Source organism: Taudactylus pleione, unplaced genomic scaffold (assembly GCF_031769625.1).
Source record: "Taudactylus pleione unplaced genomic scaffold, aTauple2 ptg000179l, whole genome shotgun sequence".
In the NCBI taxonomy this organism is placed as follows: Eukaryota; Metazoa; Chordata; class Amphibia; order Anura; family Myobatrachidae; genus Taudactylus; species Taudactylus pleione.
Window position 1 is genome coordinate 29,598,169 of NW_028284581.1, and position 25,892 is coordinate 29,624,060.

Consider the following 25,892-nt stretch of genomic DNA (forward strand, 5'->3'; position numbering starts at 1 on the left):
GAAGGGTATGATAGGTAGCAGAGAACACTCTCAGTTCATCAATTTGATGTGTTGGAAGCAGGATCGCTAGACGACTAGGTCAGAGCATCTCCAAAATGGCAAGTCTTGTGGGGTGTTTTAGGTATGCAGTGGTTAATACCTACCAAGAGTGCACATGCTGATGACTGTCCACTGCTGAAAGCGCCTATGATGGGCATTTGAGCATCAGAACTGGACCATGGTGCAGTGGAAGAAGGCGTTCTGGTCTGATGAATTGCGTTTTGTTTTACATCATGTTGACAGCCGGGTGCATGTGTGTCGTTTACTAGGCTGCACTACTGGAAGAAGGCAAGCTGGCAGAAGCAGTGCGATTCTATGGCCAAAGTTCTGTTGGGAGACCTTGGGTCTTGATATTCATGTGAATGTTACTTTGACACATACCACCTACCTAAACATTGTGACAGAGCAAGTACACCCCTACATGGTAAAAGCAGGAGAATGTACAGTGGCGCACTGCAAACTTTTTTTAATTAATTTGAGTTTAGGTTTGAGGAACATGACAGAGGGCCTAATTCAGACCCGCTCGCGAGCGCTGAGGGATGTTGGCCCAGTGGGGTCTCGCTACAAAGGGGTCATGCTGTCGATGGTGAGTGACAGCATGCACCCTTTGGTGGGCGTGCCGAGGGCGTGGCTGGCCAGACAGAGGCATTCCCATCTATACAGGGCTGGCTATTAGCCACACCCAACTAGGCCTTTTATAGCCTTAATTGAAAGCTGCCATGATAGCATAAGGCAAAATTTTGAAACAAAACTATAAAAGGCCTAGTTGGGTGTGGCTAACAGCCAGCCCTGTATAGATGTGCCCCTCTGTATCTAGGAGGTGAGTACATTTAACTGCAATGTAATAATGTGCTAGGCATATATGCTAGTGTTAGGGACCTGCAGAAAAATGGGGTCCCTTGATGCTGGGCTGCAGGCTTAAATGCTTTGATCAAATCATGAGAAAAACCCCTTTGTTTTATTTGCTGCACACACATAAAATTGCAGTATATTATTGTTAGCGCCGATAGCAATAGTTTTTCTGTTTTGTATACATATAAGGCCAGCACACCCTGGCTTTTTACAGCATAGGGGATATCCCCGGCAGCCCCTCCCCAAGCCTAGATGCAGCTGAGGTTTTCCTGCGTCTGGGTTGCTCCTCCTACTCTCCTCCGTATATGAGACACACAGCGACCACTATCATTGTTGTGCTGTAGCTGCTGGTCTCAGGGGTTTGGGTCTACTTCTCCCCAGAGGCCAGGTTATACAGTGATCAAAATCCTACCAAGCCTTGTGTTTGAGTAGTTGATTCCGAGCCCATTACAAGTATATTTGGATATGCATTGTATGTGACTTTTGCTAGCTCTGCTAATTTATTACTGCCTTTATATTCTGTACTGTCCGATATAACTATCTCTACTTTTTCTCTTCAACCCTCTGCTACAGGTGTGTGGAGAATATTTTTTTTTGTGTTTTTTTCAAATTGTACTTCACATTTATAGTTATTTGTGAGGGCAGTCACATTTGCACTAATTCTATTACGTCTAAGAATAAGGGTAAACCGAAAACAGGCCCCGGTGCTAGTTTTATGTAAAAGTTGTTTGGAGGGTTTGTTCCCTCAGGGCTTTATACAGGATAGTTTGTGTGCTGTTTCTTATAAAGAATCACCTCACCTGTCCAGTCTACCAGTCCCTGTACAGGAGCCATCTTGGGTGTCCTCCTTGTCTCAGGTAATGACGCAGATAGTTGACCATTTGGCTACTCCAACACTGACTCCCTTAATGGAATTTTCACAGCAGTTCCAGCCTGCTATGTTTGTTCCCCCTGTACATCCTTCCGCAATGGATGTTTATGCCCCCTCAAGTCAGAGGGGCTGATTCAGACCCGCTCGCAAGTGGGTCGATGTTTGCACCTGCGCATGCGCGAGACCCGACCAGCGACGGGCGCTCCGTTGCTACAGGTCTCACACCAAAATGGGGCGGCTGTCGATTGTGATTGACAGCTCGCCCCATTTTTAATGCGGGCAGGGGGGGTGGATACACAAACGGAGGCGTTCCCGAAGGAACACCTGCCGTTTGAGGGAGGCACCACTGACATCACCAGTGATGTCAGTGGTGAGCTTTCTGCTCTATTTAGAGCAGGAAGCTCACTGGGGCTTGCGGGTATGAGACCCTACCACAATGGCGATCGTGACCATCTCCTGGCCGCTCGCAAAAGCTGTGGGTGGTCATCCACAGCTTAGCGAGTGGCCAGGAGGACGGCTCCATGAAAAAAAAAATGCCCTGATTCAGAGCGAGCGCTCTGAAAGAGCGTCCGGCTCTGAGTCAGGGCCAGAGTACGGCTCAGTCAGCTGCTGCGTTTCAACAAATGTTGCAAGCAAACAGACCGGTGGCCACTAAAGCACCTAAACTGACAACATAATTTTATCAGTCTGCTCAGCATGTAGATTCAGATGCAGATTAGGAGGAATTAGATGATGTGCCGGGTTCTTCTCCATGGTCCTCTCAGGAGAGGAGGACCATCCTTCTACAGTGGATGTCCCCTCTTTGGTGAGGGTGGTCAAATCAATCCTAAACATACAAGATGATGAGCCAGCTCCTTGACCTAAGGCTCCAGTGTTTAAACACCAGAAGGTGGTAAAAGCTGAGTTTCCTAAGTCTGAGCAGCTCACTGATCCTTATGGAAGAAGTATGGACTAACCCAGATAAACGGTTCCATGTTACTAAAAGATTAGCAATTTTGTATCCTTTCCCACCTACTGAATGTGCACAGTGGGAAGTCCCTCCTACTATGGATGCTCATGTGACACATTTAGTCAGGAGTGCTATGTTGCCTATACCGTCAGCATCCTCCTTTAAAGATCCTACAGATAAAAAACTTGAAATACAGTCTGGTGCATTAATATTGGGACATTGACAGAATTTCACTTGATGAAGACAAAACTGCCCCAAGAACAAGCAGGAACTGAAGACATTTGCAGTAGAGGCCTGGCAGAGCATCACCAGGGATGAATCCCAGCGTCTGGTGATGTCTATGCGTTCCAGACTTCAGGCTTTAATTGCCTGTAAAGGATTTGCAACAAAGTATTAAAAAGTGAAAGTTAGATTTAGGATTGTTTAGTTTGTCCCATTACTTTTGGCCCCTTAAAAAGTGGGAGGCACATATAGAAACCGTTGTAATTCCTACATCGTTCACCTGATTTGGATGTAATTACCCTCAAATTAAATCTGAAAGTCTGCAGTTAAAGCACATCTTGTTTGTTTCATTTAAAAGCCATTGTGGTGGTGAATAGAGGCCAAAATCTGAAAATTCTGTCAATGTCCCAATATTTATGCACCTGACTGTATGTCTTAAATCAGTGTTTTTATTGTCTCGAGCTGTTACTCGGCCAGCTATGGCTGCGGCTTGGGTATCCAAGGCTGTTGAAGAATGGACAGGGGCATTGGAGAATACTCTACCAAATGCTACCAGAGAACAGTTGTCATATATCTCCCCACATACGGGAAGCAGCCTCCTATTTGGGAGAAGCTGTAATAGAAACTGTGCTCCTGGCTTCCAAAGCATCGGCAGCTTCAGTTCTTGCTCGTAGGGCCCTTTGGTTAAGTTCCTGCAAAGCAGATACAGGATCCAAGAAGGCACTGGAATCCTTACCTTTTATGGAAACATACTTTTTGGAGCAGAATTGGATAAGATGGTGGCTACTCTGGCAGCTTCAAAATCTGCAGTTCTGCCATCAACAGCTACATCAAAGTTTAGGCAGTCTTCTTTTCGGTCCTTTCGTCCTCAGGGTAGAGCAAAAGGAACAGTCTTCCTCCAGATCGTCTAGTTCTCACAGGTCCACCAAGCAGCAAGCTAAGAGGTCCTGGACGGTCAGACAACCAGCCTCTAAGTCGGACAACAAACCCTCTGCCTGATGTGACGGGCCACCTCCTGAGGCCGACTTCTTCAATTTGCGGACCACTAGCATCAAACAACAGATGCCTGAGTCCAAGAAATGTTCTCTCAGGGGTATGCCCTCACTTTCTGCAGGTATCCTCCCTAGAAATTTTTTTGAACAACCCCCCATGAGATTCTATCAAGGCATTGACCCTCCAGGAGGCCATTTACTCCCTGCTGAGGGCAGGGGTGATAATCCTGGTTCATGTGGGTCAAACAAGGAAGGGGTTATTATTCCAATCTATTTTTGTTTCAGAAACCAAATGGGTCTCATCGCCCTATTCTAAATCTGAAAACCCTCAACAAGTTTATCCGTGTACCCAAGTTCCGTATGAAAGCTCTTTGGTCAATTATTTTGGCAATGGAACCAGGGGATTTTATGGCTTCCCTGGACATTTAGGATGCGTATCTGCATGTGCCTATTACGCCATCCCAGCAACAATTTTTACGGTTTACTATCCTGGAACAACATTACTAATTTCAGGCACTGCCCTTTGGTCTATCAACGTCCTCTCGGGTCTTCGCCAAAATAATGGCAGTTGTGATGGCCTACCTCAGATGTCAGGGAGTCAGAATTCTGCCATACTTAGACGACCTCCTGATATTGGCACAATCTCCAGCTTTTTTACAACACCATCTCTAACTGACCATTGCCTGTCTACAGAAGCACGGCTGGATCATCAATTGGAAGATATCTTCTCTATCTCCAATACAGCAGATGGTACATCTGGGAGCACTTTGGATACTCAAGCACAAAGGGTGTTTCTGCAGCGGACAAGATTTTGGCCCTAATATTGCGAGTACGCAAATTGTTCTGCACGCGAAAGGTATCCATTCTATCAGCGATGCAAGTCCTTGGATCAATGGTATCCACTTTTGAAATGGTGGGGTATGCTCTGTTTCATTCCAGGCCTCCGCAAAGATTGACTCTCTCCAGATGGAACAGACAATATCAGCTAAGAAGGTCCCAGAGGATCCTTCTCACTCCAGAAGTTTGTCTCTCCCACCTGTGGTGGCTGAAAAAGTATATCTGGACAAAGAGCGCCCATTCTGGATTCCAAATTGGGTGCTTTCCACCACGGACGCCAGTCTTCGCGGATGGGGAGCGGTGACAGGTCATCATACCTTTCAGGGAAGATGGACAAAGCAGGAAAGTCACTTGCCCATAAACATTCTCAGCCACCTTTGTGAACGCACTGGCAGTGACATGGGACTTCAAGCTGGCATATCTCTTTCCTCCAGTTTCCCTCCTCCCAAGGGTCCTCAGGAAATGCAAGCAGGAAGGCAGAACAGTAATAATAGTAGCTCATGCTTGGCCCAGACACCATTGGTTCACCCACATACAGAATCTATCCGTAGACACTCCGTTTCCTCATACCTCTATGGCTGGATCTGCTAGAGCAGGGTCCCTGCCTGCATCTGATCCTACCTCGTCTGTCATTGACGGCGTGGCTCTTGAGCCTTCCGTCTAAAGGTTTATCCAGCTCTGTGATTCAAACAATGCTTAGGACACGAAAGCCTTGTTCTGCCCGCATCTATTACAGAGTATAGCATTCTTTTGGTCAATGATGTTCCCACAGAAAGTATGACCCTAAAGTTTTTAGGATTTCCCGGGTACTTGCTTTTCTCCAGGCTGGGTTAGACCTAGGTCTCCACCTGGCCACTCTGACAGCGCAGAAACCTGTACTCTCAGTTTGGTTCCAGCGAAAGATTGCTTCTCTGCCGGATGTTAGAATTTTTTTCAGGGTTTTCTCCCAAGTGCAGCCACCCTTTGTCCCACTGGTGGCACCGTAGGATTTGTCTTTAGGTCTTAAAGGGTTAAAGGCTCCCCCATTTGAACCTCTGGACTCAGTGGATTTGAAGTGGTTGACAGCGAAGACACTTTTTTTTCCTCGCTATCTCTTATGATCACAGAGTCTCTGATTTGGCAGCGCTCTCTTGTTGCTCCCCGTTTTTGATTTTTCACCAGGATAGAGCTGCTCTCCGTACATGGGCGGGTTACCTTCCAAAGGTAGTGTCCCATTTTCATGTGAATGAAGAGATTGTGGTACCAGCTTTTCAGTCTTCAGACCTTTCTGTAGGTGATGCCTCCCTGCATGTGGTTCGTGCTCTCCGTAGGAATCTGTATGTTATGCTGGTGGCTGTTCAAATACTGACCGCGGCAGCCCAACAGGTCGGAATCCGATTGCATCAGGTAAGTAGTCTAACCCTCCCCTCCCCCCTACCCAAACCCTCCTTTAGTGGTGCCTAACCCTAACCTCCCCCCTTCCCCTAGTGCCTAACCCCCCCCAAGGGTGCCTAAATCTAACCCCCCCCGCACCCTAAACCTAACCCTCCCGGGGGGGGGTGCCTCTCTGTAACCCCCCCTAGTGGTGCCTAACCCCCCTTTCCTTACCCTACCCCTCCCGGGGGGTACCTAACTTTAAGTCCCCACGGGGGTCGCTAACGTTGACCCCCCACCTCACAAGGGGCTACACGTTAAAACACCCGGCTTATCTTCGTTCAGTAAGCCGGGTGTCGGGATTTAGTAGTGGGGCTAATGATAGGCGTCGGGATTTCGAGGCCTATCTTTAGTCCCATGTCGGGATGTGGCTGTCGGATATCGGTGGGCGGGATAGCGCCTGCAGGTATCCTAACTACATCCCCTCTCCGTATCTATGTGGATCGTACAAACTCTTTTAGAAAATCAGATGCTCTTTTTGTGTTATATGCTTTTCACAAACGAGGCTTGCCAGCTAATAAACATACTCTGGCACGATGGTTGCGTATGATTATCTCTCAGGTTTACACGCAGGCTGATCTCCTCCAAAACACGGCGACAGCACATTCTACCCGGTCTTTGGGACCATCGTGGGCTTTTCGTTGTGGTTCTTCGGCTGAACAATTGTACAAGGCAGCCACGTGGTCTTCTTCTGTCCACACTTATCTTAGGTTCTACACCTTTATATCTCAGGATACTTCCTTTGGGCAGTGGGTTCTCCTTTCTGATCAGGAGTGTCCCCACCCTTAGGGGAGCTGCTTTCGGACATTCCCATGGTATCCCTGTGGATCCCTATGGACCCTGAAGAAGAAAATAAAGAGTTATTGTAGACTTACCTTTGTTAACTCTTCTTCTTTGAAGTCCATAGGGTCTACAGGGGACCCACTCTGACGCACCCGGCTGCATTGGGTATTTTTTCTTTCGGTCACGGAATCCCTCATCTTGTGTGAGAGTGTTTCTGGTGTACATTGTTCTTCCTTCTCTTTCCTTCTCCTGTCTTGGGCTTGTTTACAAAACTGAATGCCTGTGGCCAGGGGCTGAAAGCTTAACTGTTTGGTGCCTGGATCACTCCAACCACATTTCCCCATGGTATCCCTGTGGACCCCATGGACTTCGAAGAAAAAAAGTTATTATTTAATTGGGATCAATCCAATTACACGCGATGTACTCGCTGGTGCGAATCATCGTGGCAATGGCTGCACCTTGCGGCAGCCCGAATTTGAATAAAAGTGCTTGTAGCCCCACAGGGCTTCAAGCAAAATGATGCGAATTCGGACTCTGAGTGGGCGATGAGGAGTGAAAGATGTGGTGTTGTTGCCGGCACATCGTACCCTTCTCAAGTAATTGGATTGAGCCCATTGTATGATAATAGATCATAGATTACAGATACAGTAGCAGCCCAATAATCCAAGTGTTGCAATAAACTGGTATTTAATAATTGTAACTCTCCAGTAGATATACTATGTTGCTTTTATGTATCCAGTTAGCACGCTCTATTATATGAGAGTAGCTATAGTCTTAGTCCCTGGATAGATTTAGAAAAATTTATGTCACACACGGAGCAGCTATATTAGAGCTGAACATGCAATCAATAGGTTGTTAAACCTTCTTTTCAATATCTCCATAAATTGGTGGTCATAATTATCCACAAGTTATCACCGTTAGTAATCCAGTCCGTCTCTCATGTCCAGTACTCCGGACCATGTATGCAGTTGGTTGGTGCAGACTGACACAGCAATTGATTAGCGGCACAGTGGGTTCCCAGCTCTCTTACTTGGGAGGAGTAGCTGGTTGCAAGTATCTGGGCTTGAGGGACTTTGAGCCATGTTCTCTCCGCTAGTAGCCGCGGCCGCTGTAATGCAGATTTTGCTGGCCGGAATTCCAATAAGAAGCAAGTCGGCGCTTACAATCTGTAACGGTATAAAACATTTAATTAGAAGTAACATCTCTAGTCTCTTCAGTCATAAGTAGGAGCAGCACCATCTTGGTGCCGGATACCATAGGACACCTTCAGAGGTTTTGCTCGACAGGTGATAGATGTCTTGGTAGCACGAGGGGGGCCTACACAATATTAGGCAGTTCGTTTTATTGTTCTGACTGATCAGCGTGTGTGTATATAATGTATAATGTTATGAGACGCATTACCTGTAGGATTATATTGGTCACCTTAGTCCCCTCCCTGCTGCAGTTTTACCCCTCCCTCTATATTATTTACCTTACCCCATTCCCGTTGCAAAGATCCTCAAGCTTTATGCTCCTCTACGCTGGTCTGTTCGGATCTGTTAGTGGAAGGCATGAGTCCGACTCCCGCTGCGTATGACATAGAAGGGACAGCTTAAGGCATTATATAATAAATATTGGACTGTTTTCTGAAATGTATCTATGAGATAATTGTCTTTTATAATGTATATCACATTTATAAATTCCTCAGAGCCTTCTCTCTCTGCTTGGTCTTGCATCTGAAAAAGATGGGCAACGGTACTTGGCATTCCAGTCTGCTTCGTGTCTGCTCCACTTATGCACACAGTTAAGAAGCCGACTAAACTTTCACAGAGACCCTGGTTTTTTAAGTACAAAACAAGGTAAGAATAATATTTTCAAGTAATTGGAAATTATTTCAGTTCATGCAAATTTAATTTTTTTTAAAAGTAGTAATTTATGTTTTTGTTTTTTTTTATTTTGGAATAGTTTGTGTTTTTTACTTGTTTTGTGACGTGCAGTTGTTAGCTGTAATTGTGTTGTTCAAGTTCTATAACCTAGTGTTAATGATGAAAATAATTTATTATTTAATATTTTTGTTTAGTAACAGTAGTTTTATGTTTGCATATAGTCAATCCAAGCGACTGGCGTGTTGAAACCATAGGTAATCTATATCAACATGTTTAGTAAAATAAAGTGCAAAAATGTGCAATATATATACGTGCTATATTAATCAAGAAATATATAGTGAAATAAAGTACATAAAATAATTAGTTTAAGCTTCCAGAAATAGCTTTAAAACAATTTATTCACATGTATAAAAAAGAAGGGCCAAACATATATCAACAAGATCAAAATAAATAAATCCGCACAGATTAATTATTGCAGCAGCTAGTTAATCTACAATTGTGCAAACAGTGCTGAAAAGTGCTATGTGCTGTGCAAAATATGTAAATAATCCTTTTGTTGTTTCAGATAATTAATGTACTTAATAAATACCATAAAAAGCTTACACAGAACTATAGGCCAGTCATAAAAATACACAGAGGAAAAGAAATGACATATTTAAAAGTAATAAGAATTAAAAAATGCTTTTCTGATAAAACAGTTCAAAGTTCATAAGGCAGGAGGAGGCAGCTTCCCAACATGTTTCATCCACTTAGGACTTCATAGCATTTTTTTTTAAATAATTCTTATTTCTTTTAAATATGTCATTTCTTTTCCTGTGTGTATTTTTATGACTGACCTATAGTTCTGTGTAAGCTATTTATAGTATATATTAAGTACATTAATTATCTGAAAGCTGTATGAAACAACAAAATGATTGTTTATATTTCTCCTTCATCCACTAGGGGACACTGGAGTTCAAGACAGTGGGGTATAGACGGTGGTAGAGTAGAGCCTGGCACTTTAAATAATTTAGAAGTGTGACTGGCTCCTCCCCCTCTATGCCCCGTCAGCCCCAGTTTTTAGAATGTTCCCGAGAGAGCCGGTCGCACATCAGGCTATCTCCAGCCTTTCTCATATTATTTTTTTTATTTTTTTTTATTTAACAAGCTGAGGACAGGCAGACTGCTTACTGTGGCAGTCTGCCTGCTACGTGGGAGCCGCCGGGAAGGGCACCGCCACGGTTACTGCAGCCTGTGTCCGGTGACCCTGAGGGGGACCTTAAAAAGGAGTCATCGGACTCCATGAGGACCCGCCACAACTGAAACCGGTTTGTGTCCGGTTCATTTACCCCCCAGCCCAGCATCCCGGCCGCAGCAGTCCGTAAGTATATCCCACTACTCCTGACTAGCTGGAGTTGTGGGCCAAAACGCTGGGCTCAGGGACAGCGCACACTGCATGACTGTCACACACGGCTCCTTCCCCCTGCCAGTGAACGTGGTACTGTCGGAGCTGCTGACGAGACCTGCAGCTGCACTCGACAGTCAGCGTCCGGGTCTCTGGCTTATTCCTAGCCATCCCCCTCCTAGTTAAGGAGGGGATGGAGCGCGGGCCCCTGCAAGTGCGTGTTAAGCGATGGTGACAGCAGTGATTCCGCGGCTGTCACTGAGGACGCCTGTTCCTCCCTCCTCTATATGTGAGTATATTTAGTGAGCAGCACCGCTGCTCACTAAATAGTGCAGCGCAGGCGGGGTCCTGCCATTAGTAGTGTAATGGCCGGCTTCAGGAGGCCAGACGCGTCCCTCTACATGAGGCAGTGCAGCGCTGACAAGCAGCGTGATCCTTGGCACCCGCGCAAGTAGGCTTCCCTTATTGAGAACAAGGGCCCAGCCTTATAAATGTGTTTGCGATGGCGGGGCTTCTGCTGATGACTCCCGTACCCTGCTCAGAAGGGCCGGGAGGAAGGTTGTCTTCCCTACATTACACCCAGCCCACTTTTTCCTAGTAAGTGGGCAGAGGCGAGCCTTACAGTGCATGCGCGCGCGCATACACTGATAAGCCGGTATTTTAGGGAAGGGCGCGTCATGCATATTAGCCGCGTCATCTGTAGTCGGGCTCGTGCTCTAAGCACTCATCTGAGAGCAGCGTGGTTCTGCCAGTCCGTTAGCTGCATTAGTCCCCCCGTGAAGGGACCTCAGGATGGAGTGCAGTGCAGACCAGCGCCTGAATGAGCGCGGCTGCCTCCTTTTTTCCCTCTTTAGGGCTACCCTAACTCCTGCAACAGGGATAATTAGCGTGGTATCCTACGCGACTCCCTCAACCTCCCACGCTGGGAGTGCTGCAAGCACAAAAGTAGGGATGCCTGTCACTGTATGACAGGAGTATAGTGCTAGCTACAAAATAAGTATCAGCGCAAATCTTGGATCTCACCACGGCCCTTGCTGTGTGGAGTTTGTATGTTCTCCCGGTGCTGGCAGCACTGCCTTTGCTATTAGCAACGCTCCTCATCTAAATCGCAGGAGGAGCTGCTGCATCCCGCAGCTCCTGGCTGGGCTGAGCAGGCTTCCCTGTTAGCTATAACATAGGGCTAATAGCCTTACGTTATACCAGCACAATGCGGCTCCCCGATGCAGCGCTGTATGACCATCACGCTCCTGTCACAGCGGGACAACATCACCGCTTTATACTATTAAGGGGGCTAGCAGCGATGTGCTGACTGGAGTGTAGCAGTTCGCACACGCACAGCGTGGTATTCATGAACAAACAGTGCCCCCTGCTTCCCTTTTAAGGACTGTAGTTACTGCCTGCACATAAGCAGTGTAGCTCAGTGCACTACCTGCAGCAGGGAGTGCTTTAGCGTGGGTCTCTTACGCACACCACACTGGGAGTGCTTCAGCGCAAAAGGTAGGGGAGGCCCTGTCCTTGTATGACAGGAGTTTAGTGCTAGCTACAGTGGATAGCGGGTTGCTAGCTGTATGGGAACTAGCCCAATTCCCTTTTGCACTATAACATCACGTTAGACGGTTTTGAAAGAGGCCAGTTGTTCAGCCGATGCATTACAGCTAGAAGCGATGTGTTGACGAGACACAGTCCCGACAATGCAGCGCTGCTTGGTTTTACCCCATCAGGCTTCCCTTCGTTCTATAACAAAGGGCGCCTAGCTTAATCTAATGGCCTGATATCTTAGCCTGTGAAGTATCATAGCCTCATGGTGTACTAGCTCTACTGTTCTGGTGCTGCTGCCAGAACTTATGGTTATAGCATACCCTTCACCCAGGGTTAGCACATTTTGGCTTATGCCTCACATGGGCTCGCCTTAAAGAGGGGCAGTATCTTCTCATGCACACATATACTACATTATAGGCTGGTCTTAAAACCTTTCTCATCAGCTTTCTGTGATTACCTTAGAAGGTATGCATATGTGCATCTATTTATATCTCGTGTTCCCTTCGGCAGCACATACAGGAAGAGGTTAGTAACGTGCGGCTAGTGTAGTTGTTGGCATTACTGCCTCAGCACTGAGGTAGTCTTTTTGATTCCCACTTTGAAAAATGGGTTAATCTGGAGATAAAATGGCTCACCTGATAAGGCGAGTACACCAGTAACAGAAGGGTCCCAGGATCGAAACCAGTCTGGGACAGCACGCAGCTAACATATCCTGCCCCTGCGCAGTAGCAGAGTGACGACCACACGCGGCACATGAGCAGTCTCCCTACGTGGACGTAAGCCACGTGTATGGTATGTATGTATGTGTGTGTATATATATATATATATATATATAATGTGTATATTATACTAGCCCTGCTGTTGAACATATACATGCTGGAGTGAATTTTGTCCTTGGGCTCAGTTCCTTCCATGACTTTAATTTTTGCTCATGTTCTAATTTTACAATATTATCGTCACCTACTAAATTCGTATGTACGTACGCATATGCATATGTGGATATCACTTCTTATCCTTACCATAAGAGCAGGGGTAGGATCTGTTCTTATCAGTTTTATGTCTGATACCTAGCATATTGATAGAAGGCTGCGATTGGAGGCTGGACTCTCCTGATGCGGTAGTTGGTACAATAACTCCGCTTAACACGATCTCTCCTGGGGGATTGGGTTGTGTGTGTATATACATGTATATGTGTAGGAGGCCTATACTTCCACAATCATTAGGTTACCTATAATACCACACATGGGAAGCCGCCTGGGATTCCAGAAGCTGTAGGCTATATCCATACATATTATATGGTGGCTCTATAATCTAAAGTCATGTGCTGCAGCTTACACAGTGATAGTCACAATTCCCTAAGGCATTGCTTCTAGTATGGACCCTAGACATGTCACATGTATATAAGGATATATACTTATATAGTTTGGTTCATGTCAGTCTATATCTATGGCGCCCCGTTTCGGGGGACCTATTATCATTACAGTGGTGCACTTGGTAGCAAACTTGTAAGACGCCCATTCCTTGTATGAATATTTCCTAATAATTGGGAAACAAAAACCTGTTTTTTGTTTAACCCTACTGGGGTTATCACTACTGATATTTCCCTTCTTTACTTGGGATAACCAACGAGTTCTATGTCTAAGTACAGGTACCCTTCTCAGTATCGATTCCGGTACTCCATATTATTGTTGCATATCTCAATAAAATAAGTCTAAAGGGCCATTAGGTTCAATTCATATCTTGAAGGCCTAGGGCCACCTACCGATTTAGGCAGGGACAGACCTGGGTTATATTAGATTGGTGGGCATAATACACACTTCACCATTCTAAATAGTTATGTAAGGATACTTAAACTAGCAGACCGTTTTTGGGGTATAAGTATAGTCTCCCACGGCTATGCAGATACACATCTCTAGTGGAACAGGCTCAGGTATAGAGTCCTGTTTTATGACCTTCTTGTCTCCACTAACATTTTGCTAGTTTCCACAGTTTTTTCTACTGCACATCTCCAGACTGAAGTACGTGCTGTAGGGCATTGGTCTTAGCCCACTGAAGCTACTCTCTATTCCTAATGTGGCGGGTTGCTTTGTGCTGGAACAGGTCAGTGACATTCTACATTTCGGCCAGAGGGCTTCTGGTCGCTCACAGGTGAGAGCTTACCCACTAATGCCTCGGTAGAGGCTCCTATTTCATGTAACCTGACATACATAGAGTTCCTCTCCCTTACTGCCTCCTAGCAGCCATCCGCTCTTTTAATCAGTTGGCTCTACACTTTAGAATTTTCCTGGAGTGTGGGTGCATCGTTACAACATTGAGATTAGTGACCCAATTCTACTAGAATCTGTTGGCGTTATGGACCAAAGCACATCTCTGGGCTACTGCACATCTTTACATAGAAGTGTGACAGTCACTATGTTCCACTCAGGGGGCCTGGTGGGTTTCCTGTTCAGTAACTGTTGATATTTTTATCATACTGACAGGTACCTGACAGGTATCTTCCTGTTTTTTTTTTTCATACTATGTTCAGGCCAGCAGTTGCTACTACCTATGCACTTCCATCATGTTGGAAGTTGTCTGTTGTTTTCTTTTTAGCGGCAGGGTTTCAGTTGCTGGTTTATTCCTGTTCTCAGAATGGGTTGTACTGCGGTCGGACCCTCTGAAAGGTATTGTAATCTCAATCCTCTCGAAGCCGCCTCGACCTCATGCCCAGGGTGATCTCCACTCGTTGGAGATTTCTATGGTCTCATCCTTCCGCTGGTTAACAACTTTGTAGTAGTTGGACTTCCAGAATGGTTCAGGGCGACTGTTCGGCCTTGACTATTACCTCCCTGTATACTCTTTGTTAGGAGTCTGTGGACAGGATCAGCTCTGTTTTTGTAGATTGGTATCGTTATACTTGTATCTATATGAGTTATGTCCAGCAGTGCTGATATTCTGCTATCTGCAAAATGTGGCAGCTTCCTGTTTCCGAATCTGGTACGGTTTTCTCGAGTTTTCTTCTCGGGTTACTGCCTTTCTCCTATGGATTCGGGTAGGAGTTCTCTGCTCCCAACAGTCTGGCTTGGTCTGTTTTCAGCTGAGTGTACAGTGTTCTGATGCTTCTCATCTGAGGGTGTTTTCTCGCTAGCCGCTTATTCCATTCGATTACTGTACGTTGTGGTATTTGTGTCTGTTCCGCAAGGAGTTCTGTTTGTCTCCTGGCTCATGGCACTTGATTCTCAGCTCTTGCCTTCCGTTGAACCTCCAGTTCTACGCGGTCCCTGTTCGGTTGGCCGAAGGGTCGGCATGTTCTCCGCGCTTCCCACTCGGGAGGTTGGCTTTGGGACGTCCCCACTGTCTTGAACTCCAGTGTCCCCTAGTGGATGAAGGAGAAAACAGGATTTTGGTACTTACCGATAAATCCCTTTCTCCGATTCCACAGGGGACACTGGACGTCCGCCCGGCGCTGCGTACCTGCCGGTTGTGGGTCTTTATATAGTTGTGTGACTGCATGTGTTCCCTGCAGTGGTTTCCTCTGTTCTCCTTCCGTCGGTCTTGTTCCGTTCTGTGGTCTTCTCCTTCTCGTTTTCCTGTTGTCCTCCGTCTCTTCTCGGGCTCAGTTCTTAAACTGGGGCTGATTGGGCATAGAGGGGGAGGAGCCAGTCACACTTCTAAATTATTTAAAGTGCCAAGCTCTACTCTACCACTGTCTATACCCCACTGTCTTGAACTCCAGTGTCCCCTGTGGAATCAGAGAAAGGGATTTATCGGTAAGTACCAAAATCCTGTTATTTTGCACAGCACATAACACTTTTCAGCACTGTTTGCACAATTGTAGATTAACTAGCTGCTGCTATAATTAATCTGTGCGGATTTATTGATTTTGATCTTGTTGATATATGTTTGGCCCTTCTTTTTTATACATGTGAATAAATTGTTTTAAAGCTATTTCTGGAAGCTTAAACTAATTATTTTATGTACTTTTTTCACTATATATTTCTTGATTAATATAGCACGTATATATATTGCACATTTTTGCACTTTATTTTACTAAACATGTTGATATAGATTACCTATGGTTTGTATTTTCAACACGCCAGTCGCTTGGATTGACTGTAAACATAATTTAACCTGTGGGCAATTAACCCAATGTCCTACTTCAGTTAGTCTAGCTGACACCTGATATTTAAAGGGAGTGCGGTTGCCACACACATTTATAACAGTCTTGTTGTATAGAGTGGATATCTATTTGGTTGGCACTTTTACCATATATTTATTTTAATAGTAGTTTTAATTCAGAAATATCCAATATCCACTACATATGTGTGCATATTAAAGCTAAAGTGCCTAATTCAATTAGCTGTGATAACCCATTTTTGCGTGTAAATGTGACTTTTCATGGGCAACACAAATTTCAAGCTATTCCTTTAGCCATGGAAATTAACCTGCGGTAATTCTCCATAGGATTTAACACAACTTTTTTCGCAAATTCCCTGAGCAGGTGAAAAGTTGGGGAAAATCCCTATATTAAGGTACAAATGTGGGGACTTGGTTCAGAACCACTAGTACACCCTCCCTAATAATTAATTGGGCACTTAGACATTTTTAATTAGCTGAGTTTGGCCAATAATGAGATGTCATTTTTGGGGTGAAATTCTACAAAATGCAGAATAATGTTACAAGATGTTGAACATGACGCAAATAACTACTTACAGGCATTTTTATACACCACAAATTTATCTAAAGCTTTATTTTGTAGAAAAACACTTGCTTACTATAATTTTACTGTTTTTGAAAAATTCATATAACAGCCATTTGACACATTTTAGGAACCCCAAATACTTTGCTTTTGACCACTATTTCCCAATTCTAAACTTAAAGCAAGTATTGCCTGAAAGAATTGCCGCACGAATGGTAGAATAAGCCTTTTCCATTTGAATTGCATGTTAAGCCGTAGTGGGCATACATGTGTTAAGTGAAATTACTGGGTGATATGTGCGTTAATTTAATACGTGGCAACAAAATTTTTATCGGGGCTAATTGAATTTGGCCCAAAGTGAGTGCGTGTGTACGTAATATGTGTGTAATAAATATAAATATATATATATATATATATATATATGTGTGTATATGTATGTGTGTTATAGTATAATATATATTTTTTTTTCTTGAACATTTTGGCAGAAGTAATTTCCCAGAACTCTTCTGTATCCTACTACACTCCAGCAACTCGTAATTCTCAAGATCCCTCTCCTGAAAATGAGCATTGCCGGCCTTCTGTAGTGGGACGCACTAGCCAACGACTTAGCGGGGATGGTCAAGATTGGGATGCTACACCTTCTAGGTTAGTGGGTCTTAGACTATAAGGGGTAAATTTACTAAGATTCGAGATGGTCCCGATTTTCAAAGTGATTTATCTCGCTGGAATCCGCCAAAATTCGGGTGATTTAATCCCTTATTTTTTTGCAAATTTACCAACAGGCGATTTGAGGCTAAACGAGTTTGCCGATGGTGAAGCAGAACGAGATATCTCTCTCGAGTAACTCGTTTTGCAGGAGATTACTCACCCGAGATTGCAGTGTTTTCTCTCTGCAAATCTCTCCCGAGCTAGCAGCCAGCACATATCAGTGAGATGTGTGTTTGCTGCTTATGTGTTAAAACTTGTAAAAAATAGATAAATGTTCTAAAAAAAAAAATGACGTGAGGTCCCCTCCAAAACACTAACCAGCCCTGGGCTTGCCAGCCTGTCCTGGTTCTTATTTTACAGGAAAAAAAATGTGTAGGGTTCCAATGTAAATTACGAACCAGCAACAGGCAGCAGGGTCAGAGCTGGTTTTAAAAATACGGAGAAAAAAATGACGTGAGATACCCCGTATATTTAAAACCAGCCCTGGACCCTTTCTAACGGGGAACTGATGCCACAGCCAGGGGTGCCCTTTCACTGGGCCCCCCAGCTGCAGCATCAGCCCTGACTGTTAGTCAGCCCAGGCAAGGGATCCCTGGGGAGTTGGGGACACCCCAATAAAGGGGTCACCCTCTTCAGGGCACCCTAGGCCTAAGCTGATAGCCCGGTTGATATTGTTAGGTGTAGTGTAAAAATTAGATTTATCATCATTGTCTTTCAAGTGGAACTACAGGTCCCAGCAAGCCTCCCCCGCATGCTGGTACTTTACATTGACAAGGGGACATGAACATCTGGAAACAGATGAGGTATGTGTAAATGTGTTTATGGATGCAATAAAGCTTTATTTTCACGGTGTGTTGTGTGTTTTATTATCCATTTCTTTACAGGTAAATTACAGGTACCAGTGGGCCCTTAATGCCTCGCATGCTGGTACTTGTGGTTCTCCAAGTACCAGCATGCGGGGGGGCTTGCTGCAACCTGTGGTTACACTGTAAAGACAATGATGATAAATCTAATTTTTACACTACACCTAACACTATCAACCCACCACCCAGGGGTGGCGGAGATAGCACCGGGCTATCAGCCTAGGCCAGGAGTGACCTGGAGAGGGTGACCCCTTTATTGGGCTGACTAACGGTCAGGGCTGATGCTGTGGCTGGGGGGCCCGGTGAAAGGGCACCCCTGGCTGTGGCATCAGTCCCCCGTTAGGAAGGGTCCAGGGCTGGTTTTAAATATACGGGGTACCTCACGTAATTCTTTTTTCTCCATATATTTAAAACCAGCTCTGACCCTGCAGCCTGTTGCTGGTTCGTAATTTACAGTGGAACCCTACACATTTTTTTCCCTGTAAATTAAGAACCAGGACAGGCTGGCAAGCCCAGGGCTGGTTAGTCTTTTGGGGGGGAGAACCTCACGTAATTTTTTTTTTTTTCATATTATCCCTATTTTCACCATTTACAGAAAGAAACATACACAAATCACAATTATTTGTGTATGTTTCTGACCATCTCGCAGCTCAGGGGGTTGAGAGTTTGAAAAGTGATTTTGACAGAGTTTGCTCCTATCTCACCCAAGCTTGTCATCCCGATTTTTGGTAAATTTGAGAGATGTATGTTTTTGGTGAAAAGTACTTCCGATTTGGCCCGATGGTGATAAGATTCGAGATTGCTATCTAACCCGAGTTTTACGAGTGAGATGAGAGAAATCTCTCTCGAACTCATCCGACTTTACCTTTAGTAAATTTGCAAGCAGGAAAAAAATGAATAAATCACCCAAGATGGTCATCTCGACCCATCTCGAATCTTAGTAAATTTACCCCTAAAGCTTGTCTTCATTATTATTTGCAGTTTTAGTAACATATATGGTATGTGTACACCCTTCACTGAATGCAGTCCAGGTTTACAAAAAATAAGTTTGGTGCTTGCTGGTAATGAATGTGTGACAGCCATTAAATATTAAGAGAACACCTCTGCTAGGTGGATGAAAGTGGAGTTTTCCATACTTATTTACTTTGTGTTTAATAGGGCATTTTTGTTATTGTTCTAAAATGATTTATACTTAGATTAGGAACCACAACAAAATGAAGCCCTAAAAATAAACACCAATAGATGCTTTAGCAATGGAGCAGACTTTGATCGCAGTCATGGTGCATTTTCTTTCTCAACAGTGCATGCAACGTTTTATGGAGCAATATCAAGTTTTTTTTTTTTTTCATGCAGTATAATTCTTTTTTCATTGCATGATTTTCACTGTAATAGCTGTACATCACTAAACCGGAATAATTATAGTGCCATTGTTAAAAATCCAATTCAACCTGTAATCTACAGGTTTCTTGATCCCACATAATCCAAATGGATTTCGTACATAAAATGGAATGTTCCCAAGAAGCTTGCAAAACAAAGGGGGACATTTATCAAAGCTTGGAGAGAGATAAAGTGGAGAGAGATAAAGTATCAACCAGTCGGCTTCTAACTGTCTATTTTCGAACACAGCCTGTAAACTGAAAGTTAGGAGCTGAGTGGTTGGTACCTTATCTGTCTCTACTTTATCTCATTCCAAGGTTTGATAAAGCAAAGTGAGTTAATGGGGGAGATGTACTAAACTCTGAAAAGTGATAAGTTGGAGAATGATAATCTACCAGCCACTCAGCTCCTAACTGTCATTTTATCGGCTGTGTTTGAAAAATTAGTTAGGAGCTGATTGGTTGGTAGTTTATCACTATCCAATTTAGCACTTTTCAGAGCTTTAGTACATCTGCCTCTGTTAAGTTTTCCTACGTAATATATGGGTAGTATATTATCTATTGGCTGCCCTTCTAAGTACAGGTTGAGTCTCCCATATCCAAATATTCCGAAATACGGAATATTCCGAAATACGGAATATTTTTAGCATGACTGAAATAGTGAAACTTTTGATTTTTGATGGTTCAATGTACACAATCTTTGTTTAAGGCACAAAATTATAAAAAATAAAGTATAAAATGACCTATAGGCTGTGTATATAAGGTGTATATGACATATAAAGAATTTCATGTATCTACACAAACTTTGTTTGAGCCACAAAATTATTGAAAATATTGTATAAAATAACCTTCAGGCTGTGTGTATAAGGTGTATATGAATCATAAATGCATTCTGTGTTTAGATTTGGGCCCTATTCCTAGCACATTTCAATATGGTATGCAATTATTCCAAAATACGGAATATTCCGATATCCAAAATACCCTTGGTCCCAAGCATTTTGGATATGGGAGACTCAACCTGTAGGTGGGCTTACCAGACACTAACTCATTTTGGTTTGGGTAGCAGTCTGGTTTGTCTGTTTATTTATTTTTTCTTATATGGATTACACCAAAGAAAGAAAAGACAATTGTAGGGAAGTATTTATTACACCAACTGCAATACAGAAAATGTTTAAACATTGGTACTATTACATATTTAATCAGTGGGTGCACTGATTCAGTAATGGTGCTAATAGTAATTATTTTTACCCCTTTTACACTGGCCAAATAACCCGGGTTATTGCTGTGTCAACCTGGGACACAGATAAGTGTAAAAGGGTTCCCGCAAAATAATCCATGTTCACTGACCTGGCTATCTAACCCGGATAGTGAGCAGGGTTGGACCTGGAAAGGACTCTGGTTACTGTGCAGTGCAAATAGGTGACCCAGGTCCCTTCCCACCGCCGAATTACCGGTGCTTGGAGATTGTCATTTCCAAGCGCCGGCAGAAAGCTTAACATTGCACCCTTGTGCAGTGTAAATTCTCCGACCTGAGAATAACTCGGGTCGGAGCCGCAATGTGAAGAGTCTCTTCCGGACCTGTGTTGGAATAGTGTTCCAAATCCCGGATCAGTCCCCAAACCCCCCATCCCCTGTTTTGTCTCTTCAGATGCAGGCTTCAATAAGTTCAACAGTCATGCAACTCTTTTTAGGTGCAAATGCATGCACCCACTTCTCTGGTCATGAGCAGAATAATTTCACCCAAGATGTGGTATGCTGATTGGCACAATACTCACTCTGCAACATGCCCACAGAGTTTGCAAAACACCATCCAGAAGACATTGCACTAATGTAGGAGAAAGTATTGTGGTGTGACAAACTAAAGTGTTTGGCTTGGATGTGAAGTTGTATGCTTGGTCCAAATCTAGCGCTATATACCAGCCAAGTAACCAATAGGAATACTGGCTATAATAGTTGCCAGAGGGGGTCCAACAAAATGTTGACAAAGTGGATGTGTCCTTTTTATTCATTTTTTTTTTTTATTGTGTTTTTATTTTAATGATTTTATAGTTTACTACCATCTTTCTAGTATGGGGTTAGGGGCTTCATGAATTTGAATATGAGAATTACAAATAATACAATCTGTTAAAAAACTTAAGAGATTCCCTAATTATGAAAATATGAATATTGACTGAGTAGTTATCATGGCACTGTATCACGTATAATATGAGAACTATTATTATTAATATTGTGAAGTCAGTTATATCTGCTTTGAGTGACACAACAGCATATAAAATGTTTCCTTATAATTGTCATGATTTTTTATTTTAAAGTGGTAATAGTATTCAAGCTCATGCAAACTCCCGGACGTCACATTGGTCTCCACTGGACAGAGGCAATTTGTACCCCCCAGAAGTTGAAAATGAAGATACATTAGATCTACAGTTTCAACAGCTCAGTCTTCCTCAATTCTGTGTTTTAGTTTTGGAGAGTGCTGCACCACTACTAAAGTCAGGTCAGTCGTATGTCTGCATAGCACTGCCAGATGCGTAACCGTTTGTTTCCATTAGTAAGAAACACAGTATTTTATGATGAAATTGAGCCAAATATACTATGTCAGAGCAATGGTAGATCCCTACACAGTCTAACATAACATAAAGTCTAATCAGAAATACATTATATTACTTGTTATGTGCACATCTGAGCAATGTTTTTTAGGAAAAGCTATGTGAAAAAAATCTGCAGCTAAAACAAAGCAAAGAGCTGTTTTCATTTTAGTTACAATATTTTGCATAGGGACGAGCGGGTTCGGATTTACTCGGTTCTCAAAACGGCATTTTATTGGCTATCCGCTATCACGTGTTTTGGATAGCCAATAAAATAAATCCGAACTAATCTGAACTTGCGGTAAAGTGGCGATAAGAACCGAGTAAACCCAAACCCGCTCATCCCTAATTTTGCAATAAGGTCCTTTTTGTTCCTATTGCTGTTTATTCTATTTATTCATTGTGTAAATTCAAAAATGTTTTCTGCTTTTTCTCGCACATGTAGAAAGACGGAAACTTGTAATGCTCATTCTTGAATTGCTTAGAGAAAATGTGCTACTTCTTGGTGATGCCATTTCAGAGAATGTTTGGGAGGATGCAAGTCTCATAGGACAAGAATTGGTGAGAGAGCAATATTGTGATTATGGAAAGAACTCTATACGTGCTAAATATTTTGTTGGCCAACAACTGAAATTTGATTTCATCTGTCCATCCTATATTAAGTTTGCATCAATAATAACATGCTCACAAAGCACTTCTTTGCTGATCAAGGAATAAAAGGCCTAACCGGCAGTACATGTTGCTATGGAAACATGAGAAGGCAAACAATAAGATAATGTCAATAACACCTTTTTATTTCTCTGATTTTTTTTTTTCTTCAAAGGTTATTCATGGACAACAATACTGCAAAAATAAGACCTTTAATTAGAACTGATTTTTTTATTTTTGTTGTGTATTGCTCTTTTCTTGATCAGTGATTCTCTAAATTTCACAATTTATATGATTTAAACCTATTCCAGTAATGCAATAAAAACTCACTTTTGCGTTTTCCTTTTACAGAGATGTAAACTGCTTTTAGTGCTTGATACACTGGGGGAGGCTATATTGTATCATAAAAATAACAATAGTTCTGAGAAGCCTGACTCTTCTCTTGTGAACCACAGAATGGCATTTATCAGCATTTCTCTTTTTACAATGCGACTGCTGCAAACACTTCTCCCTGTGGAAAAGGTAAGAGATGAAGAACAATCCTCAAAAGCAGAAACCTTTTAAAGCTTCTTTCTCAAGATTGTTTTGGTTAATATTAATACCCCTGGTTACACTTAGCAATCTTCACTTCTCAGCTGCACTTTACTGCTGGAGTTGGATTGTGCCCACTCTATAGGCCTAAATTTGCAGCTGGGAATTGTTTATCTATATCACACAACATTGATGTCTCCATTACCCCTTCTGAAACACTAGAAAGGAGATGAACATGTACAAGTACTGTGTGCAGCCTTGTTATTTCTGTGTTGAAAAATCGACATCATTTTAAATTTTGCGAATTAATTCAAGATGCAGGTTACATCAGACTGGCCAACTGTGAACCCGCGGGCTGAAATGTGTGGGCTGACCCCCTTCAATAACTTGGCACATTTTATATGGATCTGGTCTGTTGACTTGCATTAGGAACACGCATGAAAATCTTTCCATGAAAATGGATTAAAAATTACAAAAACAAGAGATTAGACTCTAATGAATAAAAATATATACATATATATATATATATATATATCTCTATAATCTTGCAGTCAAATGACCCAAATGTTTTTGTTAATAGCAGAAAAATGACATGTGTGCTTGTGAATACACACCTACACCATCACATATGGTGTAACAAAGACATGCAAAGAAAAAAGTCTATTTCCGCTGATAAGACACCATTAATTTATAAAGTAGAATAGAATAATCAGGGGGTCTGATGTTCAATAAATATATGTATTTAATGATATATTCTATATGCAATGTATATTTATTCAGACTAGGATATGACTAGCCATATTGCAAACATTTATATTTGAACATGCAACACATACATATGTACCAACAAATACTGCATATAAAAATACATAAAACTAATTGAACACCAGTAGTGATCACAATGACTCCATGGAGATCTCCAAGTCTAATCTATAAATGACAATGCTATTAAAAGGACTCAGTCCATATATTCATAAAATATTGCTCCTGGTTTTAAGCCACAAATCAGATGCAAATGGAAACATGAAAACTTGTATAGTCACCATCACCACTCTCCCCTAGTCTGAATAAATATATATTGCATATAGAATATATCATTAAATAAATATATATATATATATATATATATATATATTATTGAACATCAACCCCCTGATTTTTCTATTCTACTTTTTAAATTAATGGTGTCTTATCAGTGCAAATAGACTTTTTTTCTTTGCATGAAAATGGATTAACCTATTAACCTGCTATTTTTGTTAAGGTTGGTATTTGAAGCTTGTATTTTGTATGTGCTTTAAAATTTCATATAGATTCAGAAAACACCTCTCCATACCTTGGAATGGGATTACCGAGCTGCTAATAAAAATGTACAAGCACAATTACTTCATATTCCAAGTCCTCAAATATGATGTGAGAGAAAAATAGAAACCATTTAAATGTAACCTTATATTGTTGGAATGTATTATTAATTGATTGAGTGACATGTCATTTTTAAAAATAGTGAAGACTGCTTGTCTGGTGAAGGATGGAAGCATTTCATGTCTTCACATTTGCTGTCATTTCTATTTTGGGTACTTGCAAACTTTGGCCCTGATTCAGAGGCGCTCGCAAAAAGCGAGCGCTCGCTCTGAATCAGGGCGGCCCCTTTTTGTTTGTTTTTTTACCCGGCCTCCTGGCCGCTCGCTAAGCTGTGGGTGACCACCCACAGCTTTTGCGAGCGGCCAGGTGATAGTCTTGATTATCGCGACAATCGGGCTAGCGACGAGGCCGTTGTGGTAGGGTCTCGTCTGCCGCAAGCCCCGGTGAGCTTCCTGCTCATATAGAGCAGGAAGCTCATTACTGACATCACGATGTCAGTAGGGCCGCCCACAAACGGCAGGCGTTCCTTCAGCCACCCCTCCTCCCCGCCTACAAAACGGGGCGAGCTGTCGATCAACATCGACAGCCACCCCGTTTGTAGCAAGCCCCGGAGCAAGTGAATTTCTCACTCGCTAAGGGGCTTGCGCACGCGCGGAGCGTGCGCAGTGCCCCACCATCGACCCACTTACGAGCGGGTCTGAATGAGGCCCTTTATACAGACCACAGTAGCAGCTGTCCCACTAGACTACATAAAGATACTTGGGAAAACACATTTTATTAGCTACTTTGACATTGTGTAGGTGCACAGATCTGACTGAGCATCTGTGCCCCTGTAATGGTTCTTCTGTCATGCGTTATCTCTGGGCTCTCTTGAACTTGGTTATCTATTGCTACCTCTGAGACAGGAGTAGTTCTGCCATGGCCGTTTTGTCTTTCTTTGCAGTTTATGTCCACTTGTCTGTCTGATTAACCTTTGTAACAGCATGGATTATTTATATACATATTATAATTTCCTTCTAAAGTGCATTTTTCCCATGTTCCATTGTGCATGGTTATCTCTGCAGTCATGGTTTGGACTGGGACTAATGTTGGGAGGTATTTTGTAGACATATATCCAATATATAGCTTACTAACATGTTTTGCTGCCTCTCCTGCATGCTATGATTTTAATAGGCATTTCAGCAGTTACCTGGCATTGAGTGCTACTCATTTGCCCATTTTATCCCATTAAAGTCATATATAGTATAGTTTTTTAACATGGCCTAAATGTGTGAAGAAAAATGTTTCCATATTGAGCCGCAACTTGCACTTCCTTGCCCAACTTGCATTTTTCTCCAAATCTATGATGTCACTGCCTTAGTCTCATATGTAAGGTCACCCTTTTCTTTGCAGGCCATT

At 42.9% G+C, this 25,892-nt stretch overlaps 1 protein-coding gene across 2 annotated transcripts in view; it reads left to right on the forward strand.

The window, feature by feature from the left end:
• Positions 1–25,892, forward strand: part of RTTN (rotatin) — a 368,340-nt gene that overhangs the window by 77,700 nt on the left and 264,748 nt on the right. For both annotated transcript variants that reach the window (XM_088475926.1, XM_088475927.1), the window contains exons 8-12: positions 8,646–8,796; positions 16,910–17,069; positions 21,684–21,865; positions 22,402–22,517; positions 22,956–23,126. In XM_088475926.1, the coding sequence (XP_088332052.1) occupies positions 8,646–8,796; positions 16,910–17,069; positions 21,684–21,865; positions 22,402–22,517; positions 22,956–23,126 (780 nt within the window). The remainder of the gene's footprint in view (positions 1–8,645; positions 8,797–16,909; positions 17,070–21,683; positions 21,866–22,401; positions 22,518–22,955; positions 23,127–25,892) is intronic.